The following is a 19,024-nucleotide window of genomic DNA, read 5'->3' as shown; positions in this document are numbered from 1 at the left end:
TAATGTGGATATATCTCACAGACTTGTGACTATATGTTTGTATCAAAACCTCTTTCTATTCCAGGAGCACCTGTGTGGCTCAGTCAGTTAGGTGACCAACTCTTGATTGTGGCTCAGGTCAGGTCTCAGGGTCCTGGGATCAAGCCCCACGAAGGGCTCCAAGCTCAGCAGTGGGGAGAAGTGGTGGGGGGAGAGGGGGGTCTGCTTGGGAATCTCTCTCTCTCCCTCTGCCCCTCCCCCCCGCTCATGTGCACATGCACATTCTCTCTCTCTAAAATGAATACATCTTTTTTAAAAACAGATTTTATTTATTTATTTTACAGAGAGAGAGAGCACAAGTAGGCAGAGCAGCAGGCAGAGGGAGAAGGAGAAGCAGACTCCCTGCGGAGCAAGGAGCCGGATGCGGGGCTTGATTCCAGAACACTGGGATTGTGAACTGAGCCAAAGGCAGACGCTTAACTGACTGAGTAACCCAGGCGCCCTAAAGTGAATAAATGTTGAAAAAAAAAACCCCCAAAACCCCAATCCTCTTCCTATTCCATAAGCTGCATTCTGAGGCTTATGTTGACATGTAAAGTGTTCCCTGGATCAATTTTTAAAACATTATGACTTTACAGATGCTTAATATTTCCCCCCTGATGCCAACACTAACTACATTTTTAAAACAAAACACATTCCTATTATTTCAGAAGAAGCACATGTGGGTTGTAGAACAATTAGAACGTGTGGATTAACCACCGTGCCCCTCCCCTGTGCTCCCGCCTCCCAGAATGCCCAGTCACACCTTGGTGTGCACGTGGAGCACTCAGCCGAGCATGCAGGGAAACCCGAGTATGCTCGTATACTGTTAGCACACACATACCTTCCACAGAGGCAACGCTCGGAGCGACCGCCGAGAAGTCAGAGCTGCAGCTCCCAGGTGGAGGTGCGAAAGCAGAAGCTGCATCTGTAATCTCCTTATCCGGGCGTCGCGGCTCAGACGCTTTGTCCCTTCCCACGGGCACTCACTGCTGATGGCAACCTTCTGTCCTTCCACAGCAGAAGCCCTCGGAACCTCTGTTGGCCTGTTGCATGGGCTCCGTTCTGTCCTCTGCAGAAGGCAGCCTTAGCAGGCTGGACCCTCATGAATCCATGCTCCACTCCACTGAGCAACCCTGACATTCACCCGGGACTGCTATCAGCACCTTCCGCCTGCTCAGTCCTTGTCCCACCAACACCTCTTCATTTTGGCTGTTCTTCCCACCTTCAGCTTTGTGGGACGGACTGAGATGTGGGAGGCATGCCCCTCCCTCCTTCTCCATGCATCAATTTCTCAGCCTCTGCAGGCCCCTTGTCTTGTTCCAGACAAGATCTGCTCCTTCCCAAGGCTGACCAACCCCGGTGCCCCCAATCCTGCTGCCTCTAACAGGACCTTGCTCCTGCAGCTCTGTCCCATCTCGCCAGCATTAAGATGAGCACGGGGATGAGTGAGACGTGGACCTGCTCTCCAGGAGCTCACAGGGTAGCAGGGGAGAAGGGTAATAGCACCGGCTGATAGCCCAGGGTGAGTGTTGTAGAACAGGCATGAACCCTGACATATGGGAACCGGAAAGGAAGGGTGATGGGGAGCAGAGAAAGGGCACAGACGAGGCCACAGGTCAGAAACCCAGCCAAGTGCCTGAAGAATGGCCTCTCATTCTCTCACCATCTGGGAGTCCATGGAGACACGGCCTGAGCCAGGACTTAGGGCAGATTTACTTCTCCTCTAAAAATGTTTATATATATATATATATATCTTTAAGTATACAATCTTTAAAGAAAGGCATAAACCTTGTGCACCTAAGAAAAATTCAGTCTCCTAGCAATTAAAAGAACCTGACTCAGGGCACCTGGGTGACTCAGTCGGTTAAGCATCCAACTTTTAAAGATTTTATTTATTTTATTTACTTGACAGAGAGAGCCAGCCAGTGAGAGAGGGAACACGAGCAGGGGGAGTGGGAGAGGAAGAAGCAGACTCCCAAGGGAGGAGCCTGACTCAGGACTTGATCCCAGAACCGCTGGGATCACTCCCTGAGCCGAAGGCAGACACTTAACAACTGAGCTACCCAGGCGCCCCAGCATCCAACTTTTGATCTCAGCTCAAGTCTTGATCTCAGGGTTGTGAGTTTGGGCCCCACACTGGGTGTGGAGCTACTTAAAAAAAAAAAAAAAGAAAAAATAAAGAACCTGACCCAATTCATTTGGTAATTTATTTTATTGATTAAAATATTTAAAAGTTTTACTTTTCATTTCTTCCTATACAGTGTATCTAACTGAACTAAATCATTAATAATATGAAAAGGCATCATTACATATTAGGGTGTTGTGGCTTCATAATCATGTTTTATTTCCATTCCTAAGATATATGTCGGTGTTATAGTCACAGCTACTGCCTGTGACTCTGTCTGAAGCAGAGGGCTGTTGGGATTCTCAAAATGGTGCAGAGGAGCCCTGGGACCACTGGCCACAGGCTAGCAGGGCTGGTCAAATGACATCGTATGCTCTGAAAGGAAGGAACGAGAAGGTTTGGGCAAGGAGGGGGGTGTACATGGGATAGTCTGTTTCCATAAAACTTGGGAAACACTGGTTTCTCAAAAGGAGGAACTGACATATTCTTCATTTATTTTTATGGGAAAATTTAAGAATGTATTTGAATGCTGAAAAGATAGAGAAAATCATTTAAGTTGCCTTTTAAACTTAGTTTTTAAAGATGATGTTGTATGAACAATGAAAAAGTATGGCAAATGTGCTGGCAGTTAATTTTAATAATATAATGGTTTTAGAATATATATACATAAAGTACTTCATATGATTCATTTCAGATTGAATATTCTCTTAAAAACTAGAGGGGTCTGAAGTTATAAATATTTTTTCATGCAGGAACATTTTTAGTAAAAAGTCAGTGAACCCCACCCCACCCACCCTGGGCAGGAGGCATGGGGTCAGAGGACCTTTGACAGGACCTTGTGGCCAAATGGGATTATTTCCTGGACTCAACCCTGGAACCCACTGGTGGCTTCATAAGTGTACTTGGGCTTCACACAAATATTAGAAAACTTAGGAGACACTGTCCCCGGATCCTACTCCCTCTGCGGGGAGCCCTGTCATAAGACAGATCTAGACAAGAGGCACCTGGAAGAAAGCACAGGCCTTCCAGGAATCCCAGTAAAAGCTGGCTGTGATTCTGAAGGTAGACGTGGCCTTTCCAACCCCAGCTAGTGTGTGTTAACTCTTACAAAATGACAGTGGCGGCACCATCACCGGAAGCAGGAGAAGATGTGGCCTATCTTGGAGAATTCTTACGTTCTTCCTTACATCACATTCCAAAGCATTTCCAGTTCCAATGAATAAACCATATCCCTCATATTTGATCTTCATTTAGCTTCTGAGGGAAAAGTACACTTCCTCTCTTTTCTCCTGCTATAATCTATTGAGAAAGCCTAGCTTAAAACTGCTGGGGATCTGGATCATTTCCAGAGCATGTGGAGAGGGGGTAAAAGGAAATGTAACTTGAAAGAGATATTTTGTATCCAGCATCAGTTGTGATGAATCCTCCCGGCTATTTAGGAGAGCCTGAAAGTAAAACCAGAGGAAAAATGAATAAGGAAACCAGTGCATTCTGCTTTATAACTATCTAGAAGTCTAGAGTAAGGAAAACACAACTCCACCTTCACTGAAAATCTCCTTTCAAAATCATGTGAGAGAATGCACAAAAGAGCCTTTTAACAACATAATACCGCGGTGAGATGGTCTGTGCAGGATTTCCAATCAGCTGTCGTGAATATTGACTTACCTGTTCTGTTTCACCTCAGAAGTTGATTCCCTGCAGGATGGACTGACTGTAACTGGATACGTTTACCATTCTTATCCATTCTTGTGGCATAATTCTAAGCCCAAACATGAGTAGATCTGAAGTATTAAACCTTTCTAGCAGTTATCCTTCTTTGTAGTTCAGTCGTTTGTAAAATTTTTTGTTTCAAGACCCCTTTATATCCTTTAAAGATTATTGAGGACCCCAAAGAGCTTTTGTGTATGTGGGTTTAACTATTGATATTTACCATATTAGTAATTAAAACAATAATTTAAAATATTAATTAAAATAACAAGAACAAACCCAAAGCATGTAAACATTTGTTGAAAAATAACTATTTTTGAAAACAAAAAAAAATTAGTAGGAAGTGGTATTGTTTCATATTTTTGTAAATCTTTTTAATGTCTGACTTAATATGACCGGTGAAATCTCTCATATCCACTTCTGCATTCAACCTATGGTGATATGTTATTTTGGTTGAAGTATAGGGAAAAAAAGTCTGCTTCATACATATGTATTTGGAAAAAGGAAGACTTTGCAGACCCCCTGAAAGGGTCTCAAGGACCCGCAGGATCCTTGAACCAAACTTTGAGAATTGATGCTTTAGTTGATTGGGGAAGAAACTTTACGGATTAAAATGAGAAAAATGGGTACGCATTTTTCCATTCAGCCTCTGCTCCCTTGCACAGTATTGATAAGAAGACTAATAATAAACAATAGACACTGAAGAAACATAGCAGGTAAATCACGGTTTTGGTGTTTTCATTCCCTTCTCACTGAGGCTAAAATGGGCTCTGAGGGCGCCTGGGTGGCTCAGTGGGTTAAGTGTCTGCCTTTGGCTCAGGTCATGATCCCAGAGTCCTGGGATTGAGCACCACGTTGGGCTCCCTGCTCAGCGGGGAGCCTGCTTCTCCCTCTCCCTCTGCTTCTCCCCTCGCTTGTGCTCTCTCTCTTTCTCAAATAAATAAATAAAATCTTTTAAAATAAAATTACAAAATTAAATAAAATGCATATTTGACAGGAAAACTCCTGCTGCTTTTGCTAAGTGCCTTTCATTTGCATGTTTGGTAAATGTGCTTTAATCTTAGATTGCTATACCATTAATTCAATATTCAATTATTCATTCATTCAAAGTAGTCTCCACACCCAGTATGGAGCCCAGTATGGGGCCTGAACTGATAATCCTGAGATCAAGACCCAAGCTGAGATCAAGAGTTGGACGCTTAACTGACTGAGCCACCCAGGTGTCCCCCAAATTTCTTATACTAAAAATTGAAAGGTACATCCTTAAGGATCCTACCTGTACTTTGCGAACGAAGGATGGAGTCACTCTTTTCTCAAAGTCATCGATAGGTGTGTATGAATTAAGGATCTTTATGATCTGCAAACAGCACATAAGAAGGTACCAGACCGTGAAAAATGACAAGTCTGTCCATGAAATATGATTCTGATGGTTTGGGAACTGTTGGGAATCACATGTAGTTCTTTGATACTATAATGTGGCTCTAGGAGCCATGTGCTCTGGCCTCCTTCCTCACCCCTCCCACTCCCCCCATACATACACATCTATGAGTTCAGTGGGCAGGGAATGTATCATATACACTTTTGTGTTAAGTCCTAAGTTAGTATTAAATAAGTGCTTATTAGATAAGAGGGTGGTCCTTGGGAGATATGTGTGTACCCCAAACAGCACACAGAGACCAGACACACCCTATGGCTGGCTAAGCCAGAAAGGGCGACCCCAACCATATGATCTGTTGGTGAAGGTCAGGGACACACTCAGCAAGCCCGGTCACCTGCACAGCAGACAGTGAGGTACAGCATTCATAGATCTCCTTGGCATCGCTGTCTGTGGTCTTCTTGACCTGAAGCAACCAGGCTGCCTGAGATAGAGGTTCCAAAGTTTCCTTGGCCAAGCTATTCTGCAAATTCTTATCTTTAAGCCATTCTTCTAAGTAGCTGATGTTGCACCTGGAGTAAAATCCAGAGAAACAGAACAGCGGGTGATCCACTGAGAACACTTCAGGGGAGGGTGCCGAATCCCCCAGTGTGTCCTGAGTCCACTGAGAGCCTTAGGACCATGGTCCAGCAGTTTCTTCATTTGTGACACTAGGGGCTTGGACCAAATGATCAGCTCTCATGATCCATGGTTCTAAGGGTCTTGATGGTCTAGGGTGAGGGGCTATACCAGCTATAAACTTTGGGGAACATCTGAGCAAAAAAACAGTGACTTCAATAACTTATAAAGTGATCTATTAAAATACCCCTAATAACGGATTTGAAAATCTACTCAAGGAAAAAATGCTAGTGATATTTGAAGACCTTACATTGGTATAAAAAACTGATTTCTTTTCCTAAATTGGCAGAAAATTTTCAGTTGGTAGAAGGCTTTCATTCAGTCCACTGGGGTTTTTATTCTTGTTTCTGTCACTATCACAAGTTTATAAGGTGAGGGGCATGGGTTTTAGTCCCACCGATCTACTGTGTGAGCTTGGAAAGTTACTCACCCTCTCTGGGTAAATGAGAGTGTTAAGAACCCTCATATATTGCTAGTGGGAATGTAAAATGGTAGAGCTGCTAAGGAAAACAGGTTGGCAGTTCCTCAAAGTGTTAAACACAGAACTGCCATATGACCCAGCAATTCCACTTTTAGATATATACTCAAGAGAACTGAAAGCATATCCACATAAAAGAATTGTGCGCAAATGTTCACTGCAGCGTTACTCATAATAGCCAAAAAATGAAAACAACCCAAAATGTCCACCAACTGATGGATACACAAATTGTGGTATGTCCATACAGGGGGATATTATTCAGCAATAAAAAGCAATGAGGAACTGATACATGCTACCACATGGATGAACTTGGAAAACTACGCAAACTGAAAGAAGCCAGTCACAAAAGACAACACATTTTATGCTTCCATTTATAAAAGTGTCCAGAACAAGCAAACCTACAGAGAAAGAAAATATATTTGTGGTTGCCTAGCCTGAGGGAGAGGGGACTGTGGAGGTGGGATATGGTAGCAGATAAGAATGCTGCTGCTAGTGGGAATAAGGCTTCTTTCTGGAGTGATGGAAATGTTTTAAATTATATTATGGTGATGTTTGCACAACTCTGTAAATATACCAAAACCCATTGAACGATACAGATACAGTTTACAGAATGGACAAACAGATGGATAATTTACAGCATGTAAATTATCTATCAGGAAGCTGTTTTTAAAAATTGAGGTTGGGAGCACCTGGCTGGCTCAGGTGGGGGAGCAGCAAATCTTGATCTCGGGGTCATAGGTTCAAGCTCCACGTTGGGTATAGAGATTACTTAAATAAATCAACTTAAAAAAAATGAGCGTTAAACCAGGTGATCTCTAAGGTCATTTCTAGCTCGGACCTTCTAAATTAGCATCTCCCTATGTGGGTCATTATAACACTGGGACAATAATGCTGAATTGGTATATTCCATAGGGATGTAATGAGTGTGAGATACCATTTCTTATACTGGTTTCCCTCCCTTTTTGCACTGTAATTTTGTCCCACTAGTTTGACTTCCTATTACAATGGATTCCTATTGGGCTTCCCATCTTATCCCTTTCAATAATCCTGCCACAGTCCTTCCTTAATCTGGATGTTGAGAATGTTAATTCTCTCACTCAAAACTCAGCGGTGGAATATAATCCAGTAATTCCACTACTGGGTATTTACCCAAAGACAATGAAAACACTAATTCAAAAAGATATATGGACCCTTATGCTTACTGTAGCATTATTTACAATAGTCAACATACGGAAGCAACCCGGGTGTACCTTGAGATTGTTTTTTTATTATGATAAAAGACACCTAAAATTTACCATCTTAACTACGGCACAGGTGTTAACCGTACGCACCATGTTACCTAACAGAGCCCTAGAACTCTTTTATCTCGCAGACTTGAAACTCTAACCCCTCTCTCCTCAGCCCTGGGCAACGACCATCCTATCTTCTGTTTCCAAGAGTGTGAGGGAAAGAATACGTTCTTTGGTCATATGGAATTAAACCAGAAGTCAGTAACGGAAAGGTAGCAAGAAAGTCTCTGGATACTTGGAAATGAAATAACATACTTTTTTTTTTTTTTTAGATTTTATTTATTTACTTGAGAGAGAGAGAGAGAGACAGAGAGCATGAATGGTGGGGAGGGGCAGAGGGAGAGAGACAAGCAGCCTCCCCGCTGAGCAGGGAGCCCAATGTGGGGCCCCAACCCAGGACCCTGGTATCACGACCTGAGCCAAAGGCAGACGCTTAACTCACTGAGCTGCCCAGATGCCGACTGAGCCAACCAGACGCCCCCAAAATAACATAATTCTAAATAACCCACGAGTCAAAGAGTAAGACTCCAAGGAAATTAGATACTATTTTCAATTCAACAAAAATGAAAAAGAACATCTCGGAATTTATGGGATAAAGTCAGTGCTTGGAGAGAAGTTTTAGCATTAAATGCTTTAGAAAAGGGAGGTCTCAAAGTCCATAACCAATGCTTCTACCTTAAGAAACGAGAAAAAGAAGAGCAAAATAAATCCAAAGCAAGCAGAAGACATGACATAATAAAGACAGAAACAGAAATCAATTAAATTTTTTAAAATAGAGAAAAATCAATGAAAGCCAAAACCGGTTATTTGAAAGGATCAGTAAAACTGATAGACAACCTCTAGCAAGACAGATCAAGATAAAAAGAGAAGACACACATCACCAATACAGGAATGGAAGTGGGGGGTATCACTACAAACCCTGCAGAAAGTAGAATAATAAGAAAACACTATTCACAGCTCTATGCACATAAACTCAACAACTTAGATGAAGTGCACCAATTCCCTAAGAAACTCACTTGAGATGAGATGTAACCTGAACAGTTCTACGACTACTGAAGAACTTGCATTCAGAGTTTAAAGCCTTCTGGGAAAAACGTCCGTGGTGGCTGCTCCTGCCGAGGGACTGAAGATGGCATGCCACTTTCTGCAGGTGACCAGCCTGGCCCTCCATTCAAAGGGAGCTATTAATACCCTCCCAGCAGTTTTCCTTCATGAGGCTTGCGCTCATTCCTCTAAGCCTGGGTCTGCTTAAATTCTGCCTGTCCTTTCAGACCCAAATCAATGCCTTTCATGTTCTTCCCCACTTCCCTTAGTCCAGCAAGCCGTGTACGTCCTTAGGCCACATTATTCTGGCTCCTGACAGAACCGTCTCCACATGCCCTACGGAGGCTTTTATCAAAGATCACCGGCCAAAGCAGCCCCAGTGAAACTTGCTGCAAAAATGCTACTGCGGAGACTGTGGGATTAAGTTCCACATGGAATCTTATTTTTATAATTCATGACTAGGAACAAAAAAAGAATTAGGAAAATCTTTATCTCTTCCCTGGGTAAGGATAAAACTCACCATACTCAATGAGACCAGAGAGCCGACGATGTTTGGCTTTTTGTCCTGTCAGCCAGGAAACCCAGAAACAGTTTTCAAGCTCCTCTGTCCCGTGTTTCTGATTTTTGTCTGTTTGGTCTTGATGTTCTACTTGTATTCATGTTTCGGTATCTTGTGGCTCGTGTTTTCATTGCAAAGCCACCTCAAATCCTCATGGGCCTTGCTTATGGCAGGAGCTTAATAAATATCTGACTGAATGAATCCCTGTGAGATGCACGTGCCGTTCAGAGCACCGCACCGTAAGGGGGTTACCTCTCGGATGGCCACTTGCAAATGATGAAAGAGAAAAGCACTGAGCACCTATGGGGACAGACGTGGCCTACCCTCTGAGCAGCTGTCACAGCACCTAGAGGCACGCGTCCTGCTCTCGACCGTCCTCACTCGTAGAGAACCCACAGAAGGAATGAGACTTGCTTAGCCAGGGCTCTAATGACACATTTATGTTTATGGGTTTACTTTAAATAGCGTTGACTCCTACCTCAGAGATGCACAGGGCTTCTGCCTGGAGCTTGTGAAATAAACAGAACCCTTGCCTTTCTCAAGGAAGAGAAGATACAGAAAGGCCAGCCCTTCGGAATACTCCTTCTTCTTCTTTTTTTTTTTTTTAAGATTTTTTTTTTTTAATTTATTCGACAGAGAGACAGCCAGCGAGAGAGGGAACACAAGCAGGGGGAGTGGGAGAGGAAGAAGCAGGCTCATAGCGGAGGAGCCTGATGTGGGGCTCGATCCCATAATGCCGGGATCACGCCCTGAGCCGAAGGCAGACGCTTAACTGCTGTGCCACCCAGGCGCCCCTCGGAATACTCCTTCTTGTCCGAAAACCACCACCTGCTGTCATGGGAACCTGCCAGCCTGGTTGGTGGGGATGTCCAAGTCCAAGCTTCATTAACACGAACACGGTTTAATGGATGCCTTGTTCATTTCTTGGCTTAAGAAACCTCCTTTGCCGCCTTCCCTGCCATCACTGTCATCAACATGACCTCAGCTTCTCATGTCTCACACAGGTATCAAATCCCTGTACGAATCATAGAAATTTTAACTACCTACCCTACTTCTAGTCCTGAGACAGCACTAACTCTAGCAAGAGCTCAGGGTTTGTGTTTCCTCAACTAAAAGATCAGGAAAAGTTGGCACACCTCAAAACTGTGGCTCACCATGTCCTCCAGACGCTGGTCCCGCTGCTCCCCAAACAAACCTCTGCTCAATCTACACAGAGCTTCCTACCTTAGCCTGAGAGGGGCCCCTCCCTCAGCCCCCCAAGTCTTTGCCCACCTCATCTCCCCTGCCTGGAATGTTCTTCTCCCTGTTACATCACTCAGGGCACAGCTCTCGGGCCTCACTTCTCTGTCCACACGATTTCTCTTCTCTGTAGCGCTTGTGACTTAACTGTAATTGCCTTAAATTGTTATTTGGCTGTTCTAAGATTCTAGAGGAAGGGCTCAAGCTATTCTTTCCTTCATTTCCTGTGAGTCACAGAGGTGACAGTCAGTAAATACCAGCTGAGTATACGATAAGCACCCAGGGCCAGGATTTAAAATATGCAGTTACTAGTTACTAGTCTTGAACCACTGAAGGAAGGCCCTGGGCCTGAGCGCTAAGCTAGCCTGGTGCAGAGTGATGGTGGGGGGCAAGTGGGGGGGCGGGGCACCACCCAACCGCAGCCATCCCCGTTTCCAAGAGTCCTCCTGCACACCCCTACCCCAGCAGTGCAGCTCACGTGGAGGGGGCAGCCTCGTGTGGCCCCGGACGTTTCCCAGCTGCCTCTGGGTGTGAGCGGAGGCTTCTGGGTTTTACCTGATCTGCATCCCTTTTCTGCAGGAGCACATGTCTTTCCGTAGGAAGAGGCTGTTCAGGGTGACGGCCCCGATCAAGAAGAAGAGCTGCTTCACGGCCTGCCTCACCAGCTCAGGGTCCAGGCCGTTCTGGCACATGGTGCTGTAGAAGTAACTCAGCTGCTGCAGGACGGAGGTCATTGTGTAGGCGTCCGTGTCATCTATGCTAGATGACCGCTTCCGGAAGCCTGTGGGCTTCAGGCCAGAAATGCCTTGCAGGCTCTCGTACTCCAGCATGCCTGGCACTGGACAGGGAAACACAAGCATTTCTCGCACACACGGTGGGGACAACCAGAGAACATGTTCCAGCGCTCTCCTGGGTCTGTTCCAGGAGGTGGGACGTTTTCCGCAGGAGTTAGCAGTGGACGCAGCCGTGACAGGGGAAGCAAGAGGATCAAGGGTTGAGGAGCCCTGGGGTGTGGGGGGGAAGTGGACGGAGTGCATGGCTGTGTACAACAGGGCAGCAGCTCCTCGTGGAGGCTTGGAGTCCCTCTTCTTTCAACTTCACAGGAGAGGGAGCACGTTAATGTGGTAACTCATGGTCTGGAACCATTTAAAGCCTGAAGTATTTAAATTTCAGAAATCTGAAGAAAGTATACAAGAATTTTAGGGGGACCCTAAGATTTCAAAAATGCTTAGTTACAACCTAGAATTAGCTACATAAGTAGTAGCGGGTGTCCCTAGTCTTCCCTTCAGGTGAATCACCCTTTCATTCAGGCAGGAAACTATGAACCATGTACTTCGATACAGGTCATCATTTCAAGCAATTAAAAAGAATTAAAAAGTAGACATTGACACAATTAAACTTTTCTGGTTTTAAAATTACATTCTTTGTAATCACATTCCTTATACCAGGTTTATTTTCTTAAGGTCTCAGGGCGAACATAAATATTTTTTGGTCATCAATTCTTTTCTTACCTATGATTGGTTGAATGTTATTTTCCATCACAACAATGAACCGATGATATATTCGTATGGCCACATCACTCAGAATCTGTCTGTATTCTGAAAGGTCAAAATTGTTCAAGCAATTCTTATTCTGATGTGGACCATTGAGCTTCATGAACTCCTGAAAGTAATGTGAGCATGTAAATATTAGAATGATAGACATGTAGGAAATTAAAATACTACCTCTGTTACAGACATTCTGATGAGCTCCTGTACTTTAAAACCTAGTGTCTGATTTGTGTGAAACGAGCGCTGCACGTTTGTGGTACTGCTTATTCTCTATCACTAACTGTCACCATACTGCCTCCTCACCCCACAAATACATGCCCCCGGCACCTACAGAATACACTGCAAAACAACTCCCACAGAAGCTCATCAAAAAAGCCTACGAAGCACCAAAAGAAACAAACAGCTGTAAGAGGTCAGTAGATGCAATACATGAGATTCATGACTTAATGATTATAGAGCATAGATCAATCTGAAACATTTTAAAATGTGTGCTATGGACTCAATGTTTGTGATGCCCCCAAATTCATATGTTGGAGCCCCCTCCTCCAGTGTGGCTGTATTTGGAGATGGGGCCTGTGATCAGGCAATTCAGATCGAATGCGGTCCTAAGTGTGAGGTCCTAATCTGATAGGATTAGTGTCCCTTTAATAAGAGACACTAGGAAGCTCGGTCTGTCTCCTTCCACACCCGTGCAGCAAGGAAAGGCTGTGGGAAGGCAGCCGTCCACAAGCAGGGAAGACAGCTCCCAGCAGGAACCAGCCATGCTGGCCCCCTGGCGTCAGACTGCGGGCCCCTCGAACTGTGAGAAAATACATTTCTGTGGTTTAAAAGCCTTTTAGTCTGGGGTATTTTGTGATCACAGCACAACCAGACTAATACAATATATTCAACATGTTCAAAGAGATAAAAGAAAAAAACATTAAGAAGAGGATATAATGATAAGAGGCAGAGGTGAAAAAGAACCATTGAAATAGAAATGAAAATATAGCAATGGAAAAAAACATGCCGACCGGGAAAAGAACACTGTATACATGGTGAGGGGACAAAGAAAGGGCGAAAAGATAAATGGTGTTGAATAATATCCTCTTCCATTAATGTCTCACACATGCCAGTTTGTTTTAAGTGGACTGGGCTGTGCCCCCTGCTCCTTTGGTATTCCTTTCAGTCAGCGGTCAGATTTTCTTTACTTATTTTTCTTTTTGCTCTATAATACTAGTAGAGTTACTCTTATATTTTATTTTACTTTTCCTTCATTGGGACAATTGGCTATCCACATGGAAGAAGATATGAGACCATTATTTCACACACTGTGGGATAAATAATCACACCAATTCTGGATAGATAAAAGCACAATTGTGAGCTGTAAATTTGAATTATAGAAGTTCAGAAGAAAGTAAGAGAATAAGTTCATGATCTCAGGGAAGGGAAGAATTTCCTGAAGACACTAAAACACATGTCATAAAAGAATAGGAGAACAGATGTCAGGAGGCAATTTGAACAGAAGCCAAATGACCAGTGAGCATGTGGAGTGACTTTTTTTTTTTTTTAAGATTTATTTTATTTAAGGTGGGGGGAGTGTGTGCAAGCAGAGGGAAGGGCAGAGGGAGAGGGGGAGAGAGAGAATCTTCAACAGACTCCCCACTGAGCACACAGCCCTACTCGGGCTCGATCTCTTGACCCTGAGATCATGACCTGAGTGGAAACCAGGAGTCTGATGCTCAACACGCTGAGCACCCAGGTGCCCCCACACGGAATGATTCCTCATCCCACTAGTGATCACGTAATTGCAATTTAAGTCAGCAAGGTGTCATTTTATATCAATGAGATTGGTAAATAATTAAAATGTATCAATATCAAGTGTTGGTGAAGATATGTACTGGAAGCTTCATACACTGCTGGTGGGACCACTAACGGTTCAAACATTTGGGAGAGCAGTAAAAACCCTAAAAGCTACTTTGTTATTTTAGGTCAATGACACTTTGCTCTGTGAGCACTTGAAGGTGGAGAATTCCTTTCTGATGTTAGCCTCTTGGGAGCAGAGCTGGAATGGCAAAGGACGTACAGATTGTGGAGGAATGACCAGAACCCTGCAAAGAGAAGAGCTCTGAACAGTCACTTTGATCTAAAGGTTGGGTTTTATTTTTTATTTTAAAGATTTTATTTATTTATTTGACAGAGATAGAGACAGCCAGCGAGAGAGAGAACACAAGCAGGGGGAGTGGGAGAGGAAGAAGCAGGCTCATAGCAGAGGAGCCTGATGTGGGGCTTGATCCCAGAACGCTGGGATCATGCCCTGAGCCGAAGGCAGACGCTTAACCGCTGTGCCACCCAGGCGCCCCTAAAGGTTGTGTTTTAGAGTCATAATACTAAAAACTTCAGAATTTCACAACCAGAAACAAACTTAAAAATCATCTAATCTACCTCATTGAGGTAGATTATTTTAAAATTATTTTTATTATTTTATGTTTTTATTATTATTATTTTTAAGATTTTATTTATTTGAGAGAGAAAGGGTGGAAGGGCAGAGGGAGAGGGAGAAGCAGACTCCCCGCTGAGCAGGGCTCATTCCCAGGACCATGGGATGATGACCCGAGCTGAAGGCAGACGCCTAACCCACTGAGCTACCCTGGCACCCCAACCTCATTGATTTAAAACTCAAGGAAAAGTGAGGCTTAATATCATGCCCAAGGTCCAGGCCTCTTTCTAAGTCTTCTATGACTTTTGTCCAACCAGTAATGTGAAGTTGGCCTCCTGGCTGAGATGGAAACCAGAAGCTGTTTGGAGCAGAGGCTACCCCTGGAGCTGGTGAAGTCCCCAAGCCCTGTGGTGAGCTCTGGCTTCACGAGGAAGTTATAGACCAGCAGTCTGCACAGAACACAGAACGGGCAAGTGTCCCTACCTCTTCTCCACTGTACTGCTTCAGGCAGTTGAGGAAATGACACGTATTGGAAAGCCAAAAAGACAGCATTTCAAAGTCGTCTACATGTTCCTTGAAAACAAACAAACAAACAAACAAACAATAACAACAAAAAAGCCCCAAGAAAGACAAAGTTGGATTTGGTGACTACTGGTGCCTTTGAACCAAGAACAGATGTATCTTACCAGTTTGGTCAGCTGCTGGCTTTTGATCAGAATGAATTCTTTTTTTTTTTCACCAAAGACTTTATTAAATTTATACTGTAATGATAAGCTCTTACGTTTACTTAGCAGGTTCTGGTTTGCAAAGTATTTCTGTCTGGCTTATGTCACTTACTACGAAATGCGAAGCAGGCACTGCAGGAATGCCCGGTAAGGGTGAGTCTGGGTCCTTCTTTCTCAGAGTTCACATTCTGATGGGGAAGAATGTCATTCATAACGTAACATACACAGGACACAATTAAATGGGTGGCTGAGCTCCTGCACAATGGACCGAGACTGGGCTACAAGCTCTCAGAGGATGGAAAGATGCTGGTGCAACAGGACAGCTGTGAAAGTCTCCTGAGACGGGAGAGAATGCTGTCCTTGAAGGAAAGGGCTGGAGGGACAAGAGCTGGGAATCAAGGACTCTGCTGGGGAGAACAGCCCCGCTTGTGGGGCAGCGGGAAGAGGCACGGAGAAGGTAAGGAGGTACCACGGACAGAGGTAAGAGGAAAACTGGGAAAGTCCTGGAATTTGAGGGACAAAGTAGGAGTGTTTCAGAGGGTGGACCTAATGCTTCTGTCCACTAGAAGAGGATAAGGACTAAGGGAAACCCATTGGATTTAGCAAGAGGAATTACTAGTGATCTTTCTGGAGCAAGGGCTGGATTGCAGGAACCGGGGAGCCTGCCAGTGTGAGCACCTTGGCAGTTGGGGCTGGATGGAAAGGCACAGAGACTACTGGGTATGTGGGCCAAGTGAGGGCTGCTTTAACGTGCTGTGCACTGGAGTGGCGAGGGGCAGGCCCTGGCCACCCACAAAGGCAGAGGCCAGGGAGTCACTGGGGAAGCTGAGATGGGAGATGCTGGTGGGAAAGGATTTATAGACCTCATGCCGTGCATCTTTTAGTTCCCAAATATTTAAACATTCCAGAGCAGCAAGATGAGGCAATACTGTGTGCCTATGGCCTGGGACACAATGCACGTGGGGCCTAAGGAAACTCATCTTATGGAATTATGGATCGGGAGAACATCAATTTCTGGGGGCGCCTTCCAAGAGCACTCTGGTGGCTCTCGTGTATATAGCAACCAGAAAGCACTCAACAGCAGACAAATGTTAATTCTCTATTCCTAACTCCTGACGAATAACGAATCCTCGCAGCTGGGCATCTCGCCCACTGACAGGGTAGAAGTGGTGGGGGTGGTGGCTACCAGATTGTAGTCTTGGAGGTAACGCTTTGAGGTCTTTTTGCAGATCTTTAGCCTTGGGGAACCCTGACCCAAATTGTCTTTTCCAAGAAGCTTGGCTTCTTTCCCTGAGTGGGTCTCAGACTAGTCTGAGGAATCCCGTGGTTCACCAAGGACTCGAGGTGAAGGATGGGCCAAGGATGAATCCTTAAGGTGTTCTTAAAGTAACCACAATAGCAAGGGCCAATGTCAAAGTCAGGTCCTACCTTAACCACCTGCTTGATGCCATTGATGGTGCTGTTCATGAGGGACTTGACCATGCTGGCGTCATTTAGAGAGTCTGCATAGCGTACGCACATGAACAGGAGGTGAGCCGGCAGCCCCGGGATCATGTTCACCACCACGCCACGAGGCTTCAAGTCTGGAGCAGAAAGAGCTGGTGAGCACTACAGCCGAGAGTCAGCCCTCCCCATAAGGAGCCTCTGACTACGGGGCAGGGCTTATTTGCTTTTCTGTACTTGACACCGTGCCTGAAGGCATAGTAGGGATAGCTTTTCTCTTTGAGGAGTTCAGTCTGGCTCTTCCTGGCAAAAATATACAGGTGCCACTGGTTCCTCTTACTTCTCATCCACAAAGTACTTTCTCTTTCTTAAAAGGCTGAATTTTAGACAGAATTTGTACTTCTCCCTGGCATGGATCCCTGGATTTCAGGCCTCCCATATAAGGGAGGAACCGCAAGTCCCTGCACCCGACTCCAGCCTCTAATGATGAGGATGGGATATGATCCCAGTGATCACATGCACCTGCCTTGCATTAGGAAAACAGACACACAATAGCTCTTCAGAGGAGGCCTCGCCAGCCTTGAGGACAAGAGAACGGCAGGGGTGGGGGGTAAAGGGAAGAGAGAAACTTTATAGAACTAAGGTAAGCAAACAAAGACCTCCCCATGGCTGCATTAAGACAGGGAAACGAAGAGGAGCTGTGCACCTGTGAGGGTAGAAAGGGAAGGGTACAGGTGCTCATGTGCTCTGTGCGGGGGTGGGGAGGTCACTTAGAAGAAGAGGAAGTTAGGCTACACATCAGTTCTACTTTAAGATCTTGAGACCAGCTGATAGAAAGGCAGCTTTTCTCCTTCCCACTGGAAAACCATGTGATTTTCAAGGTGAAGACAGTCTTGTAAGATTGGTTCTAAGACCACCAACCCTTCAGTGTGTACACTGGAACATTCCTGTAACTGAGGTGTGGCTGGGACGCCTCCATCACATTGCCTGCAAATAAAATTCTCAGCCAAAGTCAAATAGAGCAAGGAGCCACAGTTACTTCCACCATAGCACCTGCGCTAAGACCAAAAGTGAGAGGCTGTGTCTTCTATCTGGATCCTATGATTAGACTTAGGAAGGGGTTAGGCCAGCACTTCTTAACTGAGGGCAATTCTGCTCCCTTGGGATGTTTGGCAATGTCTGTTTTTATTCTCATGACTAGGGGCTGATCCTGGCTTCCAGAGGTAGAAGTCAAGGATGCTACTTAATATCCTACAATGCACAGCCCCCACAACAACCAATTATCTGGTCACCAGTGTGGAGGCTGAGAAACGCTGGGCTGGAGAAGCAGCAGTGACGGAAGAGAAGTGACGGCCCCCACCCAGGACGGTAGCAATGAGTGACAGAGCAAACACCCAGAGCTCCAGATCTCACTACCAAGAATGAGGTTTTGGATGAGCTTGTCCTCATCTTCCGTCTTGTATTCCAGCATTCCAAGGTACTCCTTGGGTCCTGAGGACAAGTGCACATCATCGCCTGCAGGCAGAGGCAAACAATCAGCTAAATTCACAGAAACAACTTCTAGAGGCTTTATAACGAGACTACTCTGTCTCTCTCCACCTCAATTTGGCTGGCTGGCACATCGACGCTGTGGCTTTCAGATAAATGGAAACTTGATTAATCTCGAAGAATTCCTCTGGCGGTGATTCCTATCTACGAGTCTATAAATGAATAGCGCTGCTTCTGAAAAGGTGGAGTTATGCTTGAAGGATCCTCAGGAGAGCCAGCATGAATCCAGCACCGTGTGGATAAGAAAGCAAGCCAAGATATTGCTTCTGTCTTCAAGATGTTGATGCCACAGTCAAGGAAACAAGATCCACGGGACAGCTGGTGAGCAAAGTACAAAACTGCATGGTCCTAAGGGGGCTGTATTAGTTTCCTATGTGCTGTAACAAGTTACCACAAATTTAGTGGCTTAACACACCACAGATTTTCCCATCTCACAGTGCTTGGAGCTCTGAACTGAAAAGGACCTCACATGTAGGACTTAAAGTGTCAGCAGAGCTGAGTTCTGGAAGCTCTAGGGGAGGATCCGTTTCTCGCCTTTTTCAGCTTCCAGAGGCTCCCCACACCCCCTGGCTCGTGGCCACATCACTCTGACCTCCACTTCTGTCACCACGTCCCTCTCTCTCTCTGCTTCCATTGTCACATCACCTTCTTTCACTCTGGCTTTCCTGTCGCTCTCTTATAAGGTCTCTTGTGATTGTGCTGGGTTCACCTAAATAACCCAGGGTAATCTCCCCATCGCAAGATCCTTAATTTAATCACATTGGCAAAATCCCCTTTGCTGTGTAAGTAACATGACTACTCACGAGTTCTGGGGATTGGAATATGGA

At 45.0% G+C, this 19,024-nt stretch overlaps 1 protein-coding gene across 2 annotated transcripts in view; it reads right to left on the bottom strand.

The window, feature by feature from the left end:
- Window positions 1-2,224: 2,224 nt before the first annotated feature.
- MYO5C (myosin VC) overlaps window positions 2,225-19,024 on the bottom strand; it is a 97,829-nt gene continuing 81,029 nt past the window's right edge. For both annotated transcript variants that reach the window (XM_011230582.3, XM_019804455.2), the window contains 8 exons: window positions 18,066-18,164; window positions 16,635-16,789; window positions 14,965-15,054; window positions 12,027-12,177; window positions 11,071-11,353; window positions 5,626-5,800; window positions 5,130-5,210; window positions 2,225-3,591 (listed from right to left, as the gene is read on the bottom strand). In XM_011230582.3, the coding sequence (XP_011228884.1) occupies window positions 3,439-3,591; window positions 5,130-5,210; window positions 5,626-5,800; window positions 11,071-11,353; window positions 12,027-12,177; window positions 14,965-15,054; window positions 16,635-16,789; window positions 18,066-18,164 (1,187 nt within the window). In that variant the 3' untranslated portion in view covers window positions 2,225-3,438. The remainder of the gene's footprint in view (window positions 3,592-5,129; window positions 5,211-5,625; window positions 5,801-11,070; window positions 11,354-12,026; window positions 12,178-14,964; window positions 15,055-16,634; window positions 16,790-18,065; window positions 18,165-19,024) is intronic.

Source organism: Ailuropoda melanoleuca, chromosome 5, assembly GCF_002007445.2.
Source record: "Ailuropoda melanoleuca isolate Jingjing chromosome 5, ASM200744v2, whole genome shotgun sequence".
Lineage (NCBI taxonomy): Eukaryota > Metazoa > Chordata > Mammalia > Carnivora > Ursidae > Ailuropoda > Ailuropoda melanoleuca.
Note: the sequence above shows the minus strand (reverse complement) of the source record. Positions and strands in the feature narration are given on the sequence as shown.